Source organism: Acanthopagrus latus, chromosome 8 (assembly GCF_904848185.1).
Source record: "Acanthopagrus latus isolate v.2019 chromosome 8, fAcaLat1.1, whole genome shotgun sequence".
In the NCBI taxonomy this organism is placed as follows: Eukaryota; Metazoa; Chordata; class Actinopteri; order Spariformes; family Sparidae; genus Acanthopagrus; species Acanthopagrus latus.
This window is the reverse complement of record NC_051046.1, coordinates 28,969,566-28,988,915: the sequence shown is the minus strand read 5'-3', so window position 1 is coordinate 28,988,915 and position 19,350 is coordinate 28,969,566. Positions and strand designations below refer to the sequence as shown.

General features: G+C 42.9%; 1 protein-coding gene across 1 annotated transcript; it reads right to left on the bottom strand.

Annotated features, from left to right (window-relative positions):
• Window positions 1-2,071: 2,071 nt before the first annotated feature.
• zgc:101566 (uncharacterized protein LOC449823 homolog) lies at window positions 2,072-14,283 on the bottom strand. The gene is made up of 3 exons (XM_037108090.1): window positions 14,028-14,283; window positions 11,500-11,629; window positions 2,072-2,705 (listed from the first exon to the last, which is right to left on the bottom strand). Exons 1-3 carry the CDS (start codon window positions 14,031-14,033, stop codon window positions 2,425-2,427), a joined length of 417 nt encoding a protein of 138 aa, XP_036963985.1. The 5' UTR covers window positions 14,034-14,283; the 3' UTR covers window positions 2,072-2,424.
• Window positions 14,284-19,350: the final 5,067 nt, after the last annotated feature.

Sequence of the window (19,350 nt, the reverse complement as noted above, 5' to 3'; positions counted from 1 at the left end):
ACAAAAAAAGCCTAGGTGGCATTTTGGTGAGAGTTTCACTTTAACATTTACGTACAATAGAGTCTCACTCGACTGCTACGCTGTCCTAACCATCTGTCGGCCAAGACAAAGATCAAAACAAAGGCCAACTTCAAGGATGGATTTGGTCCAAACGAGGAAGTAGAGGTGGCATGAAGTAGGGAAGCAATTCAATTGCCAAAATAACTGTTACCAACACATTTCTACAAACCACGGATATGTTACAACTACATTTCTTTAGGCTAAATTTTGTATTTTGTGTTGTGACAAGGCTGTGCTCATGGTCTGGTTAGATTTGAGCAAAAAATCCCACCTGGTTAGGGTTTAAAGTATCCAATGCCTCTCTCTATTTAAAACATTTTTTGCAGGAAACACAATTAGCAACCACACTCATACCACACTGTGGTAACACTATACAATAAAAATGACATATGATCATTTGAGATCATTGAAAAATATTGGTGAGGTCTGTAATTATTCATATAATTCTGTTGTTTAGTGGAGCACACTAAGCACAACAGGGGAAAATAAAACTCATTGACTGCTATCTTATTTGGGCAACCCACCCTTACAAATGATCAAATCTCATGAATTATAATAACGTAGCAACCCAAACTCAGTCATTCATCATCAACACACACAGTGTTCAAAATTGAAAGCATCTCCGCTTTCATTGGAGGAGTTGAGTCAAAAATGGCTTAAATGTCGCTCGACTGCTAGACGGCAGAGGCAGCACAGAGTTCAGGTCAAGCAGAACTGGACAACTTGGACCGGGATATGGTTCCAAAGGCATACAGGAATGTGTGATGGCGTGACTTTACCAGAGACTTTTAGAAGCTAACTGGTGTTTTTCCGATTTTGTGTGCAACAGCAGCACTTTCACTCCAAGTGTGCCCAAGTTGAGGGTCCTCTGGCAGAGCGCACACTGTGCTTCAAATTCATAATTGTACAGCTTTTAACTGACTGAATTCTGGATGTTAAAGCCAACACTTGTTAAATTTAAACTTTCCCGTAGTTGTACCAGGTTCCCCAGAACTGGTGAAGCGCGTTGGCAAAATGCCACTTACGTTCCAGGATACATCAGACAGAAGTACAATACACAGAGCTGACTGTGAATCTCACCAACACATTTCCCCGAAACAAAAACAAAAAAACAAAAAAGGCGACGACAAAAGCGGTAAATGAATGTACATATTTAAGACCTAGCTAAATGTAATTTAAGAGCATGTTCAAAATATGGACATATTTAAGACTTTTTACGACCTTAATTTTGGATACATGGTTTTTAAGGATGCACAGATACCCTGGAAAAAGGCTGTGTCAAACTTAAGTATCAATTTGGCCTTGTCAGTGCACTGATTAACAGCCACTTGCCTTCTAAGTTGCATTTTCATTGGAGTACAGGTCACAGCATATTTTATGCCTTAGACTAGCACTGTGTTTAACCAGTGTGTTATGTTTTAACTGTGCAGTACCAGCATTAACTGCAAACTCTGTGTTCCCCGCATGTTGCCGGTATCGACTGCAAAATTAGCAGTTCAGGGAATTCGTCTCTCTGGATACCTTAACCAGTCAAATTCACCCAGCCATTCTTCACGGAAACAGTATTTTCTACCCTTTTTCGCCACACTTGTGTCTTCAGACTCGGACTCATCCTCTGAGTTAGGATTTGAATCTGGCACACTACTACTAAGCTAGACCTGGTGGAAATTAACACATGAGTGAAACCAATCAGCTCCGCTGGCGTGGCAGAGCCAGCAGACACATATCTGGTGGAATCGCGGGGGAACCCCCCCTCCCTCCCCACACACACACACACACACACACACACACACACACACACACACACACCTTCACCTGTTCGACGTACCAGTGTAAAACAAACAAACAAACAAAAAAAAGTATGGACTGCCAAGTGTGACTGCAGCCCAATAGTGTCCTTAACAAAATATGGGTTAATTTTTAAATCAAGGAGTTGGAAAAATGTCACTGTGTTCAGACATGCAGATACAAAGGGATACTTTCTGATGTCTGCTGCCCCTCACTCAATCTCTGATTGGACAGTTGTTTTTATTTTCTGTGGTAATCTGACACGTTCCTCACATGCATCATCGGACATTCACACAACATTTTCTTAACTTGCCATGTTGCACGCTTGTTGTGCTTTTGCCCCATTGATGGCCCTGCTGCCTTGTGTAGCTGCTTATCTATCTTTGTAGCTGCATGAGTGAAGAAATGCTTTAATCTGGGGAACTTTGATAAAAGTCCATTTGAAGCTTTCGAGGTATTTTGCTTTCGGTTGCATTATACATATCAACATACATGCGTGCATCCATACACACACACACACACACACACACACACACACACACACACACGCACACACACACAACAGCCCACTGTCCATCAGTCAGCTTTGTCCTTCTTCCTTGGTGTGACTTTACTTGCCACCACTGATCCCACCGCTCCAACACTTCCTGTAACCATGGAGACACTCCCTTTGACCAATCCCACACTGGCTGCTGGCATACTGGTCACAGCTGTCTTGGTGAGCGCAAAACTTTTAGTTCCTACCCATGCAACACCCCCCAGTGTTGCACCAACAGCGCTTCGTGTCATGCTGAAAAGGCCGCCGCCCACTCTCCACATGACTCCTCCTTCTTGCTGTGGGGGGTCCTTATCGGTGTCTGGTACAGAGACAGGGAGACAGAGACAAATAAAGTTAAAGACAGAAAGATGGACAGAAACAGAATGACAAGACAGAGTGAGACACACATAACCAGACAAGTGCCGCAGAATTTAATTGAATTTACAAATTGCTTTATCAAACCTCAACAAAGAGAAAAAAAACAACATATATACTAATTTCCCATCATCTCCAGCAGGAACATGTTGAATGGAGAGAGAGAATACTAGCGTGTATGTATCAAGTCCCCAGCAACAGCACTGGGCTTTGAAGACAATCTGACATAGCAGCCAAACCTTGCAATTACAACATCACATGATGCACACTGGCCCAAAATGACTTTTTCCCAGAAGCTTACATTGTGAAAGAGGCAGCTGTAAAACAGTGGATGCATTTTTGAGTGTCACGACACTTGCTTCATTTCACGACCTGATTTTGATCCATTTGGTTTGATAACCTTTTGAAAGTGTAGAAGAGGTTAGCTGCTCAGTAAATAAAAGTCTCCACTTTGAAGTACTGTGTACTTTGTGAACACTCGATGGGCTGCACACTGTGAAGACAACGTAGAAGAACTGGGTATTTTGTTTTTACCTGGGAATAATCAGCCACTGAGAAACTTTTTTTTATGCTGTAACCCTGCCAATCTCTGTTACCTAACATTCTCTACCGGTACTGAACTTTAAGTAATAGTGGGGCTATGGAACTGCCAGTCTGCAGTTAAGAAGGCGGACACCATTTCAGCCTATGCCTCCATGTAGGCTCTCCACTTCCCGGCCCTTATGGAGACCTGGATTATCCCAGAAAACACTGCTGCCTGCCCTCTCAACTGCCTACTTATTCTCACACTCTCCACGACAAACAGGTCGAGGAGGAGGAACTGGACTCCTCATCTCACCCACCTGGTCCTATTAGGTCCACCAGATCTGGGTAGGGACCACCTATCCAGATCTGCATTTGAATCCCAAACTGTCTCCGTCACCCTTCCTTTCAAGCTCAGCATTGTGGTGATCTACCACCCTCCCAGTCCTATCCGTGACTTCTGTGATGAGATGGACACCTTCTTAAGCTGGTCACCACCCACCTGATGACCTTGCTCACTTCCACCACCTCCTCTGACTTCACCTCAACTATATCAGCAGCCAAATCTGCCTTCTACCTGTCAAGATTAAGGGTTTAATGTCATATGCACAGTAAGGAAACATGTTTCTCTGTACAATGAACTATCACTATATTTGGAGCTAATATTCATTTGCAGTACAAGGGAAAATATTGGCATCAACATTTTGAATAATACAAACTCCAAGACTTAACTTTAAGTGTTTTTACGCGTAGACTTATTTCTATTCATCTGCAATAAGGGTTTGAAAAAAAGAGAGAGACTTAAAAGTGGGGCCACAAGCTGATATATGCTCAACTCATCATGCTTAATTTACTACAGCATTTGGGAAGCCTGTAGTTGATTTTATTATGTAAATGTTTTATTTTACCAACATGTGATAGCAGGGACACTGTCATTCAAAACTAGCCTGCTACATTACTAACTATGAATGTAACTATAGCTGAAAAAGTAGTACAATAACGATAGAGACTATTCATCCCTGAACACCACACACACACACACACTTCTTACTTTTATCACTATTTCTCTATCAATATTATCTGCAACCTTGTTTCAAGTGATTAAACTGTTAAAAACACTAAATAGCCTACAGCATCTTCACTTTAATAATCAGTGTTTATCATAGGAGCAGACAGCTGCCACTGACGTATTGGGCCTCATAGTAACGTTGGTAGTCGTGAGTTGTACAGTTTCTACAGTCTGCTGAGCGTCTACAGCCAGAGAAGGAGAAAGCAGACCAGTGGGTTAACGTTACACTAAAAGCTAATCAGCCTTCACCTCAACGTGCTTCCCTGCAATAAAACTGGACTGAATTGAGTTTATTAGTTTTTTACTCTCTCACTCACACACATGGACTATTTCCATATTGATATTAGCGAGTGATTAACATGCTTGTCTGGAGGGACTGCGAGTGAGCAGAGCTGCCGCTTATTTTTATATAACGTTAACGGGCTCACAGCAATGTTACTAGTAGTTGTGAGTTGTAGAGGACTGGGATGTTTATTACAATTTCGGGAGAGTCTGCTGCCTTAGCTTGCCTTCGGAACCAAGCCCCCAGGAACAGCGCCGGGCTATGAATCCAGTTTTACGTGGTGGCTAAACTTTTTCTCCTCTCCGCTGTGTGTGTGAGCACTGTGCATGCACAGCTTTTACTACTGATTGGCTGTTACTCGCTCTGCCTGTAACCAATCAGATGGTGCTGTGGGTGGGACAATGCTGGAGACAGAGTAGGGGCAGCAGACAGAGAGGCTCGGCTGCACCACAGCCAGAATAACCCAGTTTTAAATCGATCTCTTATCGGCCGTCGGATTTTAAAAAAAAAGGCCGGTGCCGATATGCGTCAAAATGCTGGATATCGGCGCCGATAATCGGCCTGACCAAAATTTCAAATTTCAATTTCTCCTTGTCCCTCATACTTTGAGCTAGAGAAAGCATCCCAACTTTTAAAGAGTCAGAAGACTTTGAACTATTGGGCATATATTCAGTTTTTAAAAATCTTTTACAGTTTTCAAATCATTACAGTTTTAGTTTTAAGAATTTTTAGGCTGTCTTCTGACTTTATAATGGGTGTGTATTGCGTGAGCTAGAATGCGAGATATCATCGCTAGAGTGGAGAGCAGCTGGAAGAACTGGAGAAAAAATTCTCTTCAGCTTGATTTGGATCCCACATCTTTTACTTCATGTAGACACAATATACATAGAAATGTAGGACATCTTGTTGGCTTTCAGCTGATCATCTTATTTCAGATGTAGGACTTACAGTTTTGGATGTGGAAGCCCCAGAGCGATAAGCACTCCAGCAACTCCCCCATAAGCTGCAATGTTAATTTTGAGCCTAAATTTCTGACATCACAGAGTTCAGCAATGTCTCCTGTTAGCTTAGTAGTAGTGTCTCCTGTTTGCCTCTGCTACTGCTCCAGCATATGTGCAGCCACAGAAACTGTAAGAAAGCTCTACAGGTCAAGGTCCAGCAGCACCCTCTACTGGTGCAAAGACAACTAGCAGTGTACAAGTCAGGACATGCCCAGTCAACTGAAATGCAGCAGACAGTCAGTGAGCAGACACTGTAACGCTGCATGGACTTTCTGTGTGTTTCTCTAATGTGTGCATTCTTGAGGAAATGTAACTGGTTTCTGCTTGTAGTTATGTATAATTTGATCACTATTGCAGTTTGTGTTTATTCTGCCCTTGCTAGGATGTAGCTTCTTTCTAGCTTAGCAGATAGCTAAACAGGTTCCTCCAATAAACATCCAGGAGTCAGTAGGTATGTTTTAGATGTTTGGCTTGGCTGTCCTTTAAGAGCACAATGTCCCCAACTTGCAGGTTAGGTCGGTTTGCTTGCCATTTCCTTCATGGCTGGAGCGTTGCAAAGTACTCTTGACGCCATCTTTTCCAGAACGAGTCAGCGAGTCCCTGGACTTGCTTCCATTGCCTCCGATAGAGATCCTGACGACACAGGAACAATTGGCCGTGCATTCATTATGGCGACCACCTCTGCAATCAGCGTGATGAGTACCTTGTGTGTTAAACTGGGGGAATGCACCTTGAGCAGCATGCCATCTAGAATGCGCCAGGCAACTCCTATCATTCTTTCCCACACTCCCCCCATATGAGAAGAATGCGGGAGATTGAAGTCCCAGCCTTGGTCTTTGAGGTAGGTCTGAAGCTCAGCATTTCCTGGTGTGATGCCAAGTTCTCTGCATGCGCCTACAAAGTTTGTCCTTTGGTCTGAACGAAAGCGCTTTGTTAAACCCCAGATGGCAGTGAATCTTCTAAGCACGTTTATAAAGCTTGATGTTGACAGAGACTCTACTACCTCCATACGGACTGCCCTTGTAACCAAACAAGTGAACATGACAACCCAGCGCTTACTTTCTGAAAGACCTCCCCTGGTACGACAAGCACAGACAGACCATGGTCCAAATACATCCAATCCAACCAGTGAGAATGGAGGTGCTTGGGTAAGACGGTCAGCAGGTAGGTTGGACATCTTAGGTTTTTCCATACTTGCTCTTAACCTCCTGCAGGTGACACACTTGTGTATGATGGTCGATACCAGTCGGTGTGTGGTCCAACGAGCTCAAAGGACTCTGACTGAGTAGGTGTAGCTCCATCACCTTTTTCGAGAAAGGAGGGTCCTGAAAACCAATTGGTGTCTCCTAGAAGTGCAGCTTGAACTGGTCTTGTGCCATGATCAGCAGGATGGTGCTCTGTACTCACAAAGTGCCATTGTTCCGGCTGTGATGAGTTTCGGATGCGTGCGACCCTGTTAGCGACGTACGCATAAAACCTCCGGTTGGTGTTGTAGATATAACCCAGCACAACTCTAGAGTCAGTGTAGAACTTAACTGAATAGATCTCAACATCTAGCTCATCCACTAACATGTCTGCGAGCTCGACTGCGAGCACAGCTGCACAAAGTTCCAGACGAGGCACGGTGTGGGAGTGACGTGACGCTAATTTGGATTTCCTCATGCAGAATCCAACATGACTGTGTCCTTTATTGTCGACTGCTCTGACATAGACCACTGCAGAGATGGCCGTGGTGGACATATCAGAGAAGACACACAGTGTGCTGGGTGTAGAGCAAGGAAACAGGTAAGTATGGTCTTGGTATGTGAAGTTGCACGAGGGCTTTAAGCGAGTCTCTCCAGGACTTCCACTGTGTCTCTTTTTCAGCGGGTATTGGGGCGTCCCATTCGTAATGCTCAGTGCATAGTTCTCTGACAATAGCCTTGCCTTGTACTGTTATTGGAGCAATGAACCCCAACGGATCAAATACACTGTTTACTATAGAGAGAATACCCCTCCTGGTAAATGGCTTCTCCTCTTCAGAGACAAGGAAGGTGAAACTGTCAGTTTGAAGGTGCTAGTTAAGACCTAGACTTCTCTGCAGGGGTAAAAGATCTACACCTAGCTCGAGGTCTTTCAGATCTTTAGCACGTTCTTCAGGTGGAAAAGCCTCCATCACTGTATTTTGATTGGAGACTATTTTGTGCAGTCGTATGCTTGAGTCGGCTAGCATTTCTTTGGTCTTCTTCAGGACTCAGATGGCGTCGGTGGAGAATGAGGCAAGTCCGTCGTCAACATAGAAGTTCCTGATAACAAACTGTTTTGCCTCCATGCCATGTTCTTCCTGACCTTGCAGAGCAGCTCTTCTCAAGCCATAAATGGCAACAGCGGGAGAAGGACTATTGCCAAATACGTGTACGGTCATGCGGTACTCTGTGTTCCTTTTGGCAGGGTCATTGTCCTCGAAGCAGAGAAAGCGTAATAAATCGCGGTCTTGCTGGCGAACTTTGAAGCAGTAGAACATCTGTGCCACAGCCACCACCACAGGTTCCTTGCGGAAGTGAGTGAGGACTCCCAAGAGTGTGTTATTTAGGTCAGGGCCACTCAACAGAACATCATTAAGGGAGACTCCATCATGTTTGGCGCTGGAGTCAAATACTGTTCATCCCTGACCTGGCTTGCGCCTATGATAAACTACAAAGATTGTCAAGTACCAACACTCTTGTTCCCGCTGAGTGGTGGGGCTGACTCAGCATGACCTGCATTGAAGATCTTCTGCATGAAGGAAACCATATGTTCTTTCATGTCTGGCTTTTTCTTGAGCATATGACTTAACGTCGAAAGATGCTTGACTGCTTGTCTTCTGTTGTTAGGAAGTCTGCGCCTTTGTTTCTTGAAAGGTGTGGCTCCACCCAACTGTTTGAGTCATCCATGAAGACCTCCCTGTCCATTATTTCCAGAAAAGTTTTGTCTTCCACAGACATGGCTGGCCTGTCATCATGTGGTGTTTGCTGGAGGACTCCCTCTCCAAAGCTATCCTTTTCATGAAACAGGTCTTTCGGTTTGTTAGCCTTTGGAAAGTGATGGTCATGAACTAATGCATCGAGCTTCTCTTTGATGTGGAGACTGATAGTGCAAGGGTCAAACAGAGATGTATGTCCGTTACTCAGCACTTGAGTTCAGTAAACATTAGCACAACCTGGATTGTCGGCTCGTCCAAGACAGACCTCTCCTACAATCACCCAGCCCAAGACAAGACACTGGGCATAAGGAGCGTTGTGTGGTCCATTGCATTGATCTCAAACCTTGTGTGCCTGTGGTATGTCTCGGCAGAGCAAGATGAGGATGGCTGCAGAGGGGTCTAGCGCTGGGATTCTGCCCACGACCCGCTTAAGGTGTTTGTAATGGTTGGCGATCTCAGGCATGGGGATTTCCAACATGTCGTCCGGGAGCATGTCGCATTCAATTAGAATGGGGAGTGGAATTTGACTGCCCTCTCTCTCTGACCTGCTGGATAATTCTGGAGCATGATCTTGACCTGATTGTAGTCCCACAGATGTCAGTGCATTTTGATGTGACAGTTTGAGGAGCTCCTTCTTCATGCTCCCTGCCTTGATCTCTTGTGGCTGCAGAGGTCTCAGGTTTGTTGTGGAGTGGGCATTGTTTGTCCGGGTCGGCTGTCATTTTTTCTGCGGGACAGTTATGACTGTCATCGGAGTTCACTGAGACGTCTGTCCTCTTGACAGAAACAGGAGTTTTCACGTTATATTTAAAGGAATGCTCTGCCTTTCCGACATTTGAACCACCTGTGAGTGGAGCAAAGCTTGGATTGTTGAGTGTTTTGGCTTGATCACAAACAAACTTTGCGAAGAAGGAAAAAGGTGGGTATGATGCGCAATATTTTTCCTTGTAATGAGATGCTATCGTGGATGTGAACTGCTCGTATTCTCTTGGCGTGCTCAGGCGATTTTGGGCCGAGCCATTTGCATAGCGGGTCGAGCTCTTCCCTTGATATCAGGTGTAAGTCCACTGTAGAACTGTGGAAAGATTATTTCCAGGCCCAATAATTTTCAGGCCGGTCATCGAACATCAACAGCCTAGAGCTTATCATTTCATGATGTATTAAATACATGGCCAGATCAGTTGTGGCTGATGGATTGGGGTCATGGGTTCTGGGAGCAGCACAGCATCATTTAATAACCCAGAACGTGATGATGGTGTCTTTTAACACAAGCCGAGATGAAAAAAACGTATGTCAACTACAGAGTCAATTGACCTGCATGTAGATGCTGAGTGCACACATTGCCATTGCACACAAAAGCCCAATCTGAGCAGGTTTATGCGGGATTTTTGACCAGTGGAAAAGGGGTAACAGCACTGCTTTATGTTCTTAACCAGACAAAGTGGTGGTGTCAATAGAGATGCTCTGTTAACATTTTTTTCTTTACCAATACTGATTCCGATGCCTGGGCCGATACTCAGTAGGGCTGAACAATATATCGTTATCGTATCTATATCTAGATATGAACATTCAAGATATTAATGTCGAAAAAGAAACAATATAAATGATATAGATTCCCCCGCTCGCCCTGCATGTACAGTTCTGGCAGTCACATCATTTTTACGATTGCCCTTGAATGCACCGCTAAGGCCAGCCAACTACAAACCTCATTTCATGCTTGCTGTGGATCGACAGCTGAAGCCAACCAATGACAAACATACGAGGGTGTTAGTGAGGGAGACGGAGACACACAAACTAGTGACAAATTTAGCGACTTATTCAGATCATCAGGGGAAAGACGAGAAATATATTATATTGTGATTCTCCTGCTGCTCAGAGTCAATGCAGGCCTCGGCTCCTCTGCAGCAGCACCGGGGTCTCTCCCCTCCCGAGCGGCTGTGCAGGCGGCAGGCCGGAGTGTCGGGGGCTGACTGGAGCAGCAGGAGCGACACTGCAGCCGCTCGCTCTGTGGATATGAGCCCAGATAGCTGCTGTTTACTCTGTTGATCTGTTCATTCTCTGACTTCTTTCTAGATTCCACTGGTACTTTACCGATAACCTGAAGCTGCTGAGTCTCGATCTTCACTTTCACTCTTTCTCTCCAGATTAGGATGTCATCGTTCATCTTGTAAAAATGCACATAGTCCATTTGATCTTCTCCCTCCGTTTACTGTTGTTACTTATATAAATATAAAATAAATATATAAATATACTTGTCTCTGTAGTGAGTTTGTGATAATTAGGTAATGATTTTCTCTATCAACCATTTGTATATGGCTTAAAATAATCTCTTTATTTTTCTGAAAAATGCTTGGTTTTCACCAAACCCGTAGTCATATTGTATCATATCGATATCAAGATATCTGGCATGAATATTGAGATATGAAATTTTGTCCATGTCGTTCAGCCCTACTCAGTACCAGTCCAATACCAGAGCTTGTTAAAAAAAATTTGGAGACTTTTCATGTTTATTTCAACGGCTGTATACACTACTGACCCTTGCCATCATTGTTGTATGGCCTGGCTCAGGTAAATCCTGGCAGAGACTGAGTTCAATACAACATTCTTTTAGCCATCCCTGAGTTCAATAATAACAGTAATTTTGGATGGCATTACTTAAATGACTGTTCTAGAGATCAAGTCTCCTCAAACTGCAGAAGGCCAACTCTAAAACATAATTTGCAGTAAAGTCCAGTTTCATTTTGGCCTACTGTGTTATGTGACTAAAGTTATAATGTCTCTTGTATGTGCAATCTAGAGTTTTGACATACAAACAGTAAAAGATAGAACTAATAATCTGTGACATTGTCTTCCTCTTTTTCAGAATTGATGCCAACATACTGTATTTGGTGTGAGAACTAGTCAATAGATGTGGTTCCTCACCATTTGGTTGTTCGTCTTGGAGGTAAGGGGGGGTGTCCTCATGTTCCCTGTCCTCACTGCTGTGGTGGTTGTTGTAGTCATCTGGAGATGAGCAGCTCTCCTCCTCTACCGCCTGCTCTGAAGTCAGCACCTGAAGACAGCATGAACTGTCGATATTACAGAGTGCCAACAGTTCTGTGTAAAAAGAATGATTTCCATTTAAATTAATTTGTGGAATTTGTGCCCATATTTTAAAAAATCCTTTTCAAGCTATTTTAAACTCTAACTAACTAAAAGTTATATTTTCACCTGAAAACTTCTAAATTTTAACACTTTGCGAGTTTCACACTCCACTCAGATCTTCTAACCCAGAGTGTGTGACATCACAATAAGGTGTCAGTCTGACAGAATGAGGTAAGAGGAAAGGGAGAATCACTCAGACCAGGGGTACTCAAATACAAATCTTAAAGGGCCACAAAGATTTTTTCAATGACTCAAAGGTCCATGTATTGAGGTCAGTCAGGCCACATGCAATAATACTGTAATATTCAAAACAAAATGTCCTTTTCATTCAAAATGCCAACAACAACACAAACTAAAATAAAAAAGTCATTTCCATTTTTACATAAATTAAAATACATAGTTGAACATTTCCTCATTTTGTTTGCCTTCAAACATTGTGTCCATCACTTCAGTCATGCATTCTTCTATATTTCTGCATCTGAGAATGGCTTCTTGTGCTTACTCAAAATCCACACCACTCTAAGTGAGCACTCTGTTGCTTTTTGTTGTTGTGTCATAGATGTGACAAGAATCCTGCTTGCAGCTTGACATGATGATTTCAGTGCATTTATTTTTGTTGTTCTTACCTCTGAATTAGGAGGAAATGTCTCTTCAAAATTCCCTATGCTTTGTCTAATAATGCCATTTCAAATTGGAAATCTTCATCACAGCTATAGTCTCCTGGCATGTTAAGCACATGGGTCTTGTGCTGGTTGTAGGGAGAATGAATACAAATTTTTCAGTCCATTCTACTTTTAATTGCCGATTTTCACTGTCCACTTCTCTTTTAGCAGTGAACTTGGAACACGCCATTTTCGAGTGATCTAGGCTCCTGCAGCCGGCAAAATGTCAATATGCAAACTGCTCCAAAAATGAAAGTGAAAGTGAAAAATTGCACTAGTGAGTGACCCAGCTGTCTGTGTATCGTTGGCATGGAGACAAGTCCCAGTAAAGACGAGCTGACCCAACCAAAACACATAGTGAAGGAATAACAGTTAGGGGGCTGCCTATTGACGACCACTGACATAGATGATCAAACTTTTTTCACAATTACTATATGTTCTTTGAACAAGCAAGTTAAAAATGATAAAATAAAAGGTCAATGGCTAAAATGTATCATTCGCAATATGTGGACTATAGTATTGTACATTGCAAGTAATTCATAGGTGATGTTTTTCCAGGTGCAAATATCTTTGGCCACTGAGTCTCATTGCAAGTTGTACATTCACAGTTTGACAAATGGGGGGCAGCAGAGAGTTAGTGGGTCACAGTACATCCAGGTATGTCTGGTAGTTGTCGAAAGTTGTGGAGAATATAAGGAGACTGGCAACAGAGGAACCTGGTGAGTCACAAAAAAAAAAAAAAAAAGAAAAAAACACTGTTTTGACAGTTAAACAAAAGCCCAGGGCGAAGGAGGGCAACTTCTTTTGTTAAGTTGCTAGTTGAACAAGAAGTCTTGGCATATTGTGTATGGGGAGGCCAGTGCCTTACTTCTCTTTTTCCTGTCCTGTGTTATAATTCCAATGAAATTCACTCCCTTACAGCAGAGCACTTCTCTTCCCTCCCTAAAAGCCCAGAGTGGCTGCTCAGGTGAAATGTCCTTTGTGATCAAGTCAGACCCCGTTTGGATTGGGTGTGCATCTCTCTGTGTAGTACTATTTCTTGGAGTGGCCAACAATGATGAGTCACATTTCAATAATCCTTTCTGACAGTGTATTCATCAAATAAAAATCACATTATAATACACATCGTGAATAAACATTCTGTCAGTATGTATTAAATTACTGATAAGTGGGTTACAAGCTGAATATCAACACCAACATTTGTTATGCACAGTAATCAGTGCAGGCTTTTTGAGACGGCTGGAAATGCTCATGAAAGTGTCAAGGAAACTCTGAGGGAAACTGCGTTTCATCAGCTCATTGTTGTGAACATCACTAAATGGAGTTATGAAACAAAGGAACACTTTCACTCGTCTGGTTTCGCACTATGTGTCACCCTGCAGACCTGGTAACGTGCGAGCCGTTTCTACGCGCTCTCATCGTGTTCGTGCACAGCAGCACGGTGTTTCACAGCGCATCACACCTGCAGGTACCTGCTGACAGCTCGCGTCCCCACAACGATGCTTCCATCTGCTCACTGACTCAGCCTGCGTGGTGTTGCGTTTACTGGCAGGCTGAGCAGGAGCCCCGTCTCTCTCTCTCTCTCTCTGCTCTGTCCCCGCTGTGCTCATCATAACCAGAAGTAAATCAAGGACTCTCTCTTACCTTCATTCTGGGACAACACAAATGTTTCCTCGGTGTGTGTTTTTATCGCTCCTGCCTCTGTTGTTTTGCTGTCAACCTGAGAGCGGAAGTGACGTCGTGTTGTTTACTGAGCGCTGGCAGCTGTAATACCCGCGCTCAGCCGCACACTGTCAGCAGAGACTCACGGGGTGGAGAGGACTAGTGCACGGAGGCGCTTCCATTACTCACGCATGTTTGACAGGGGGCTGGGTCTTGTTCATGCTGGGCGCTAGAGCTCAAAATTACAGGAAAAAGTATAGACACAGTAAACATAAATTACCTAATGAAAAATAATTATGACATCTGTTGATGAATAAAATGTCTCTGGCTAGTGATTTTTCAGCATTCCCATTCATATTGGTTTTAATTGTTTTCCTAAATGTATAAGTTTGGAGGGATAATGGCCAAATGAGTGTGTATGTTCTTCATCGTTTGGCTTGCATGTGACTTCATGCTGGTCTATTTTTGATCACTTAAAGATTCTCCTCTCCTCTCTGCATCCCTGGCAAATCAGCACTTTTTTTTTTAATGTCATTCTTCAGACAATCTGAGTGATTCACGACAGCTGTCAATCAAAGTCACACCCTCGGTCGCTTACATGCGCAGGCATGATGGTCACTGATGCAAATGGCGAGTGGGATGTATTTTGAGGAGACAATGGCAGCTTCAGGTGAAACAACAGCAACAAAAGAAAATTTGGTAATTCCCTACAAAAGAATTCTCTCATGAGGCGTTCGCTTGAGGAAAAAAAGCAGATAAAGGAGCTTGGCCTGGACCAACCAGACTTAAAAATCCAGCAGCAGGCAAGTGACCGTGGACGGTGTAACACCCGGGGCTTCTCCCACTTGTTTTATGCCAAACAAGTTGGCTGGCTAGATGTGATCCCTGCTTGCTTTTTCAGAATGTTGGCACTGAAGTTTTGTGGACAATAACAGGTGTCAGAGACCTGAATCATCTATCTGAAAAATGCAAATGGCACGAAAGTAGCCATGGTCATCTTGACAATAGCTTGAAGCAAAGGGGGGGTTTTTTGGCAGTTAGCATTGCTGAACAGCTAGATGAGGGCTATAGAGTTGGCATTGGAAGGCACAATGAAAAAGTGACAAGAAATCATCACTGTCCACAATAATAGACTGTGTGAAATTTTCAGGGGCCTATGAGTTGGCTTTACGTGGCCATGATGAGAGTGAGAGATCTGTTAACCCTGGGATATTTTGTTGTTTGGAGGATTTTGTTGCCTCTCTGGATGGAGCTTTGAAAGAATACCTTGAGAACGCCACTGTTTTTAAGGGTACTTCAAAAACTGTACAAAATGAGTTCCTGGAGTGTGTGTTGTCTGTAGCAAGGGAACAAATAATCAGAGAAACCTAAAACAGTGATTTTTTTAAAGAGTCCAGGCAGATGAGACAAGAGATATTGCTACACAGTCCCAACTTGTGCTTGTGCTATGCTATATTGACTACAAAAAAACAGCGTGCAAGAGGGATTTTTGGAGTTCATTCCACTGCAGTCAGCTACATCCGAGTCCATTGCTACTGAATTAAGAGAGCATCTTGCTGCCATTGTTCCCTGAGGATCAACAAAGTAAGCTCATCTGCCAGGCATATGATGGAGCCAGTGTGATGAGGGGTGCCGCTGCAGGTGTTCAGAGGAAAATAAAAGATGCATACCCAAAATGCCTACTATATCCACCACATTTCCGACGTGAGAATTTTTTTTTCTGACCTAGGTGGATCTGCCAGCTTTTTTTCCAAGATCACCCAAGCGAACATGTGTTCTTGATAACATGCTGATCTGTAGACTGCCAACATCCAGCAGCATCAGAAAGAACTTTCACAGCCAAGCCATCAACACTGTGTTTAAGCACAGGGAGGATCTCGTTCGCTGTTTTGAGAACATACGAGACGTGACTTTGACCCCAATACCATCAGAGAGGCAGGATCCTTGACCATGCTACTGGAACATCAGGACTTTAAGATCTTTCTGGAACCTTTTTCACCACATCATGCCACATGTGGACCTCCTCTATGCCAAGCTTCAGAAAAAGAACATAGACTCAGGCCACATCAGAGGGAGCGTCCAGCAGTTCGAACAGGACATACAAAGGATCAGGTATTCCTGTTGATTTTTCATCATCATCTCTCTTCCCTCTCTTTAATTATTATTATGAATTTCACAGAATTTATGATTTTTATGAATCATTATTCATAAAAAGAGATCAACTTTCAGGAAAGCAGAGGTTTTTTTTTCAAAAATAATCATATAATTACATAATTTATGGTATAAGTAATCTGACTGATTGAAGGCTTAGTATATTCCTCCACACTAGACATTTGTACAATTTAAAATATCACATTCATTGATTTATAATGGTTTTATTGACACTTTAAACATATGCACTATTCCCAGTCACAAATGACTGGCCATAGGAAATGAATATGTACTGTACCTGCTCAGCCACACCTGCAGTGTTTAAAACCAGACGGCATCTTGTGACAGGATCACACCATCTGCAACACCAGATCGGTGCATAATGCTATGGATGTAATTACAGAGAAGTGAGTGTAGTGATCCTACGAAGGATAATTTAGAAAATGTTGGAATGGAAATAAGTTACTAGGAGCTACTGTAGTGGAAATTCTCCTTTGTGAGGTCGAGATTTGCTAATTCTCACACGATCAGTAACACACTTCACACTACCGGAACTTCACTGTGTGATGAACACAAGTCCAGTCAGAGCTGAATAGCAATCACTCCAAAGTCAACACAAATGATATACTCTACATGAAATGTGGTCCGGCTGCAGCAATTGTGGAAATGTAATCGACCAACCTTTTAAACTGAAGATGCTTGGCTGTTTTTAATTACGCTGGATGTTTTTTTTTTTTTTTTTACTAAGCAAAAGATATCTTAGTGATATCAGCAGTAAAGCACAGTAGATGAGGTCTGTTGTGAATGGAGCAAGTTTGGAGATCAGTCTGGGCTGAATTATTATCCCAGATCACCACTATTCAGAGTTACGATGCAGTGGGAGATGCGCCACTAATCTTAGATTTCATCATGTCAATCTTGCAGTCCTTAAATTCATTAAATAATCTGGGCTAAAAGTGGGAGAAAGCGTTCTTGTGTAAACTGACCTGCAGTGTTTAAAATAAAGAAAGTATTATTGTTATTGTTAATTTAGCATGAAAATGTTGATGGTTTGGTAAACTATCCATCCAAATGAAGCAGAAAACTTCTTGCTTTCCTTTCTTCCACTTCAGTTCAAGCTGTCTGCACAACCTCTTTGAAACGACGTACGTACCTGTAAACATTGCCCCACTTTGTACTTCACACTAGTCCCACTGTTGCCAAAGACATAAACTTCAGATTTTTCTAAAACATAATCTGGCCATCTTTGAAAAGATCTTTCTACAGCACTTACTGTTGTAGACTTTGATAGCTATCTTGGTTTTAAAAATATTCCGCCTGCTGTAAAAAAAAGCTTTTTAATTTGATTCTGAAGAATTGAAATGTAACTTTTCCATTCACAAACAAATATGGCCATGAGTTATTTTGTTATTACCATTTATGGGACACACAAATCTCTGGCAGCATTCAACTATGAATTACCAGACCTTCATGATAAGAATTCTCGCTTGCTGTAAAATAAATTGTACATATGGGTGTTTTAGCATCATTATTTTTACAAAACACAAAGGACATTTCAATTCTCAAGGAACCAGACAACTAAGGAGGAGAAAGAAAAGAGGAGTATTAAAAAAATACAATATACATTTAAAAAGAGAGAAAAAGAGAAAAGTTCAAATCAACAATATGAAGGTCTTTACATCTTTCAGTGCAGTTCAAAGGGACAAGTAATCATCTCCCTGTCTCACAACAACTACACCCAGATGGCAGATGGGCTACAAATGCATTGTCAGCTAAGAAAGAAGCGAGAGACAGTTAAAAATAAGGTGAGAGGAATGGGGAAAGAGGTTTGTCAATGAATAAATGACTGAATGAATGATTGGATGAACAAATTGATTAAAATGAATAAACCCTCATCCACACCAACCAAAAAAGCCCCCTCCCATTGGGTCTGGGGGCTGTCCTGAATGGGTAAAGGACCGGGAGGTAGGCTGATGCCAAGTGTTCTCCCCAGGGCCTGGGACGACTGAGAAGGTGAAACCATCACACCACATTTCAACAAAGCTTGGTAAACCTGATAAAGACGAGCTAATCTGAATTCAAGTGGAGGAGAAGGGGGAGGAGGATGGTGGTTTTGTTGTTGCAGTTGTTTTTTTGTTAGGGATAGATCAGATCCATAGACTGTACAATAGCAGTGGCTCTAGCTACCATGAGTACCCAATGATTTGTGGGCTACTATTTGACGTTTGGTGTCTGTCTGTTGTCATTTTGATTCCCAGCAACACTGTGCAAAGTCACTGCTTAGTGACACTGCAAAGTTATCTCATATATAACTAACCCCATTCACACTGCAGTTTGCAGGCGGGGATCCTGTGCCAATTCTCCACACCTCCTCTGTGTGAAAATTTCAGATGCAGAGAGGGGAGGAATTTTGCTCTGGCGCTGAGCTGCCTCTGGAGGTAGTATCAGGGCCGCATTATTGGTGAAACGCCCCAGTGTGAACGAATAAGCTGGAGGCGCGGAGCCGGGGCATGTCGGTCTGACTTATTCGATAACTGCACAGGTCCCTCACTCAACTAAATAAAGAGAAATGTCCTACAAAGCAATATTACAGAACCAAACAAAAGTAATGTAGTAACTGTAACTTTGTGCAACCTATATGAGGAAAACAAATACCACAGCTGTCGGTGGAGAACCGTCCATCCTCCCTCCTATCCTCCCAACTCTTTGTCACATTTCTGCCCGAAAAACAGAATCTGTCACCGGCAAAAAACTTTAACTCACCTAGTGTTTGTGATTGGCGACTGTCAGCCCTCTGGACCAAGACTTCAGGGAATTTTACCCCAGAAAACAGCCCCCGTCGACGCGAGTGAGGAAGTCAGACAGTGTCCAGTTTACTGATGGCGATTATGTAATTATGTAATTTAGCATGAAAAATGTAACTTCGTCACTTTCCAGGATGTTTGGTGGGTCAGGATCTCAATCACTACACATTATAACAGCATCCATATGATTATAAACTGTCCGCTGGTTTGGATTGACAGGGGGACACCTGGGAAACACTGACGTCATGAACATGACATATACGGTCACACCTCTTTAGGAGCCACAGCGCCGGATTTCTGTGTGAATTACATGGCGGTATGGCGGAGATGCTTCGCTCTGTGTGAATCAC

Excerpts from the sequence above, each read along its gene's own strand:
- zgc:101566 (XM_037108090.1), bottom strand. Across the intron at positions 2,706-11,499 it reads CCAAGACGAACAACCAAATG|ACACCGATAAGGACCCCCCA; the intron begins GTGAGGAACCAC and ends TCTCTGTACCAG.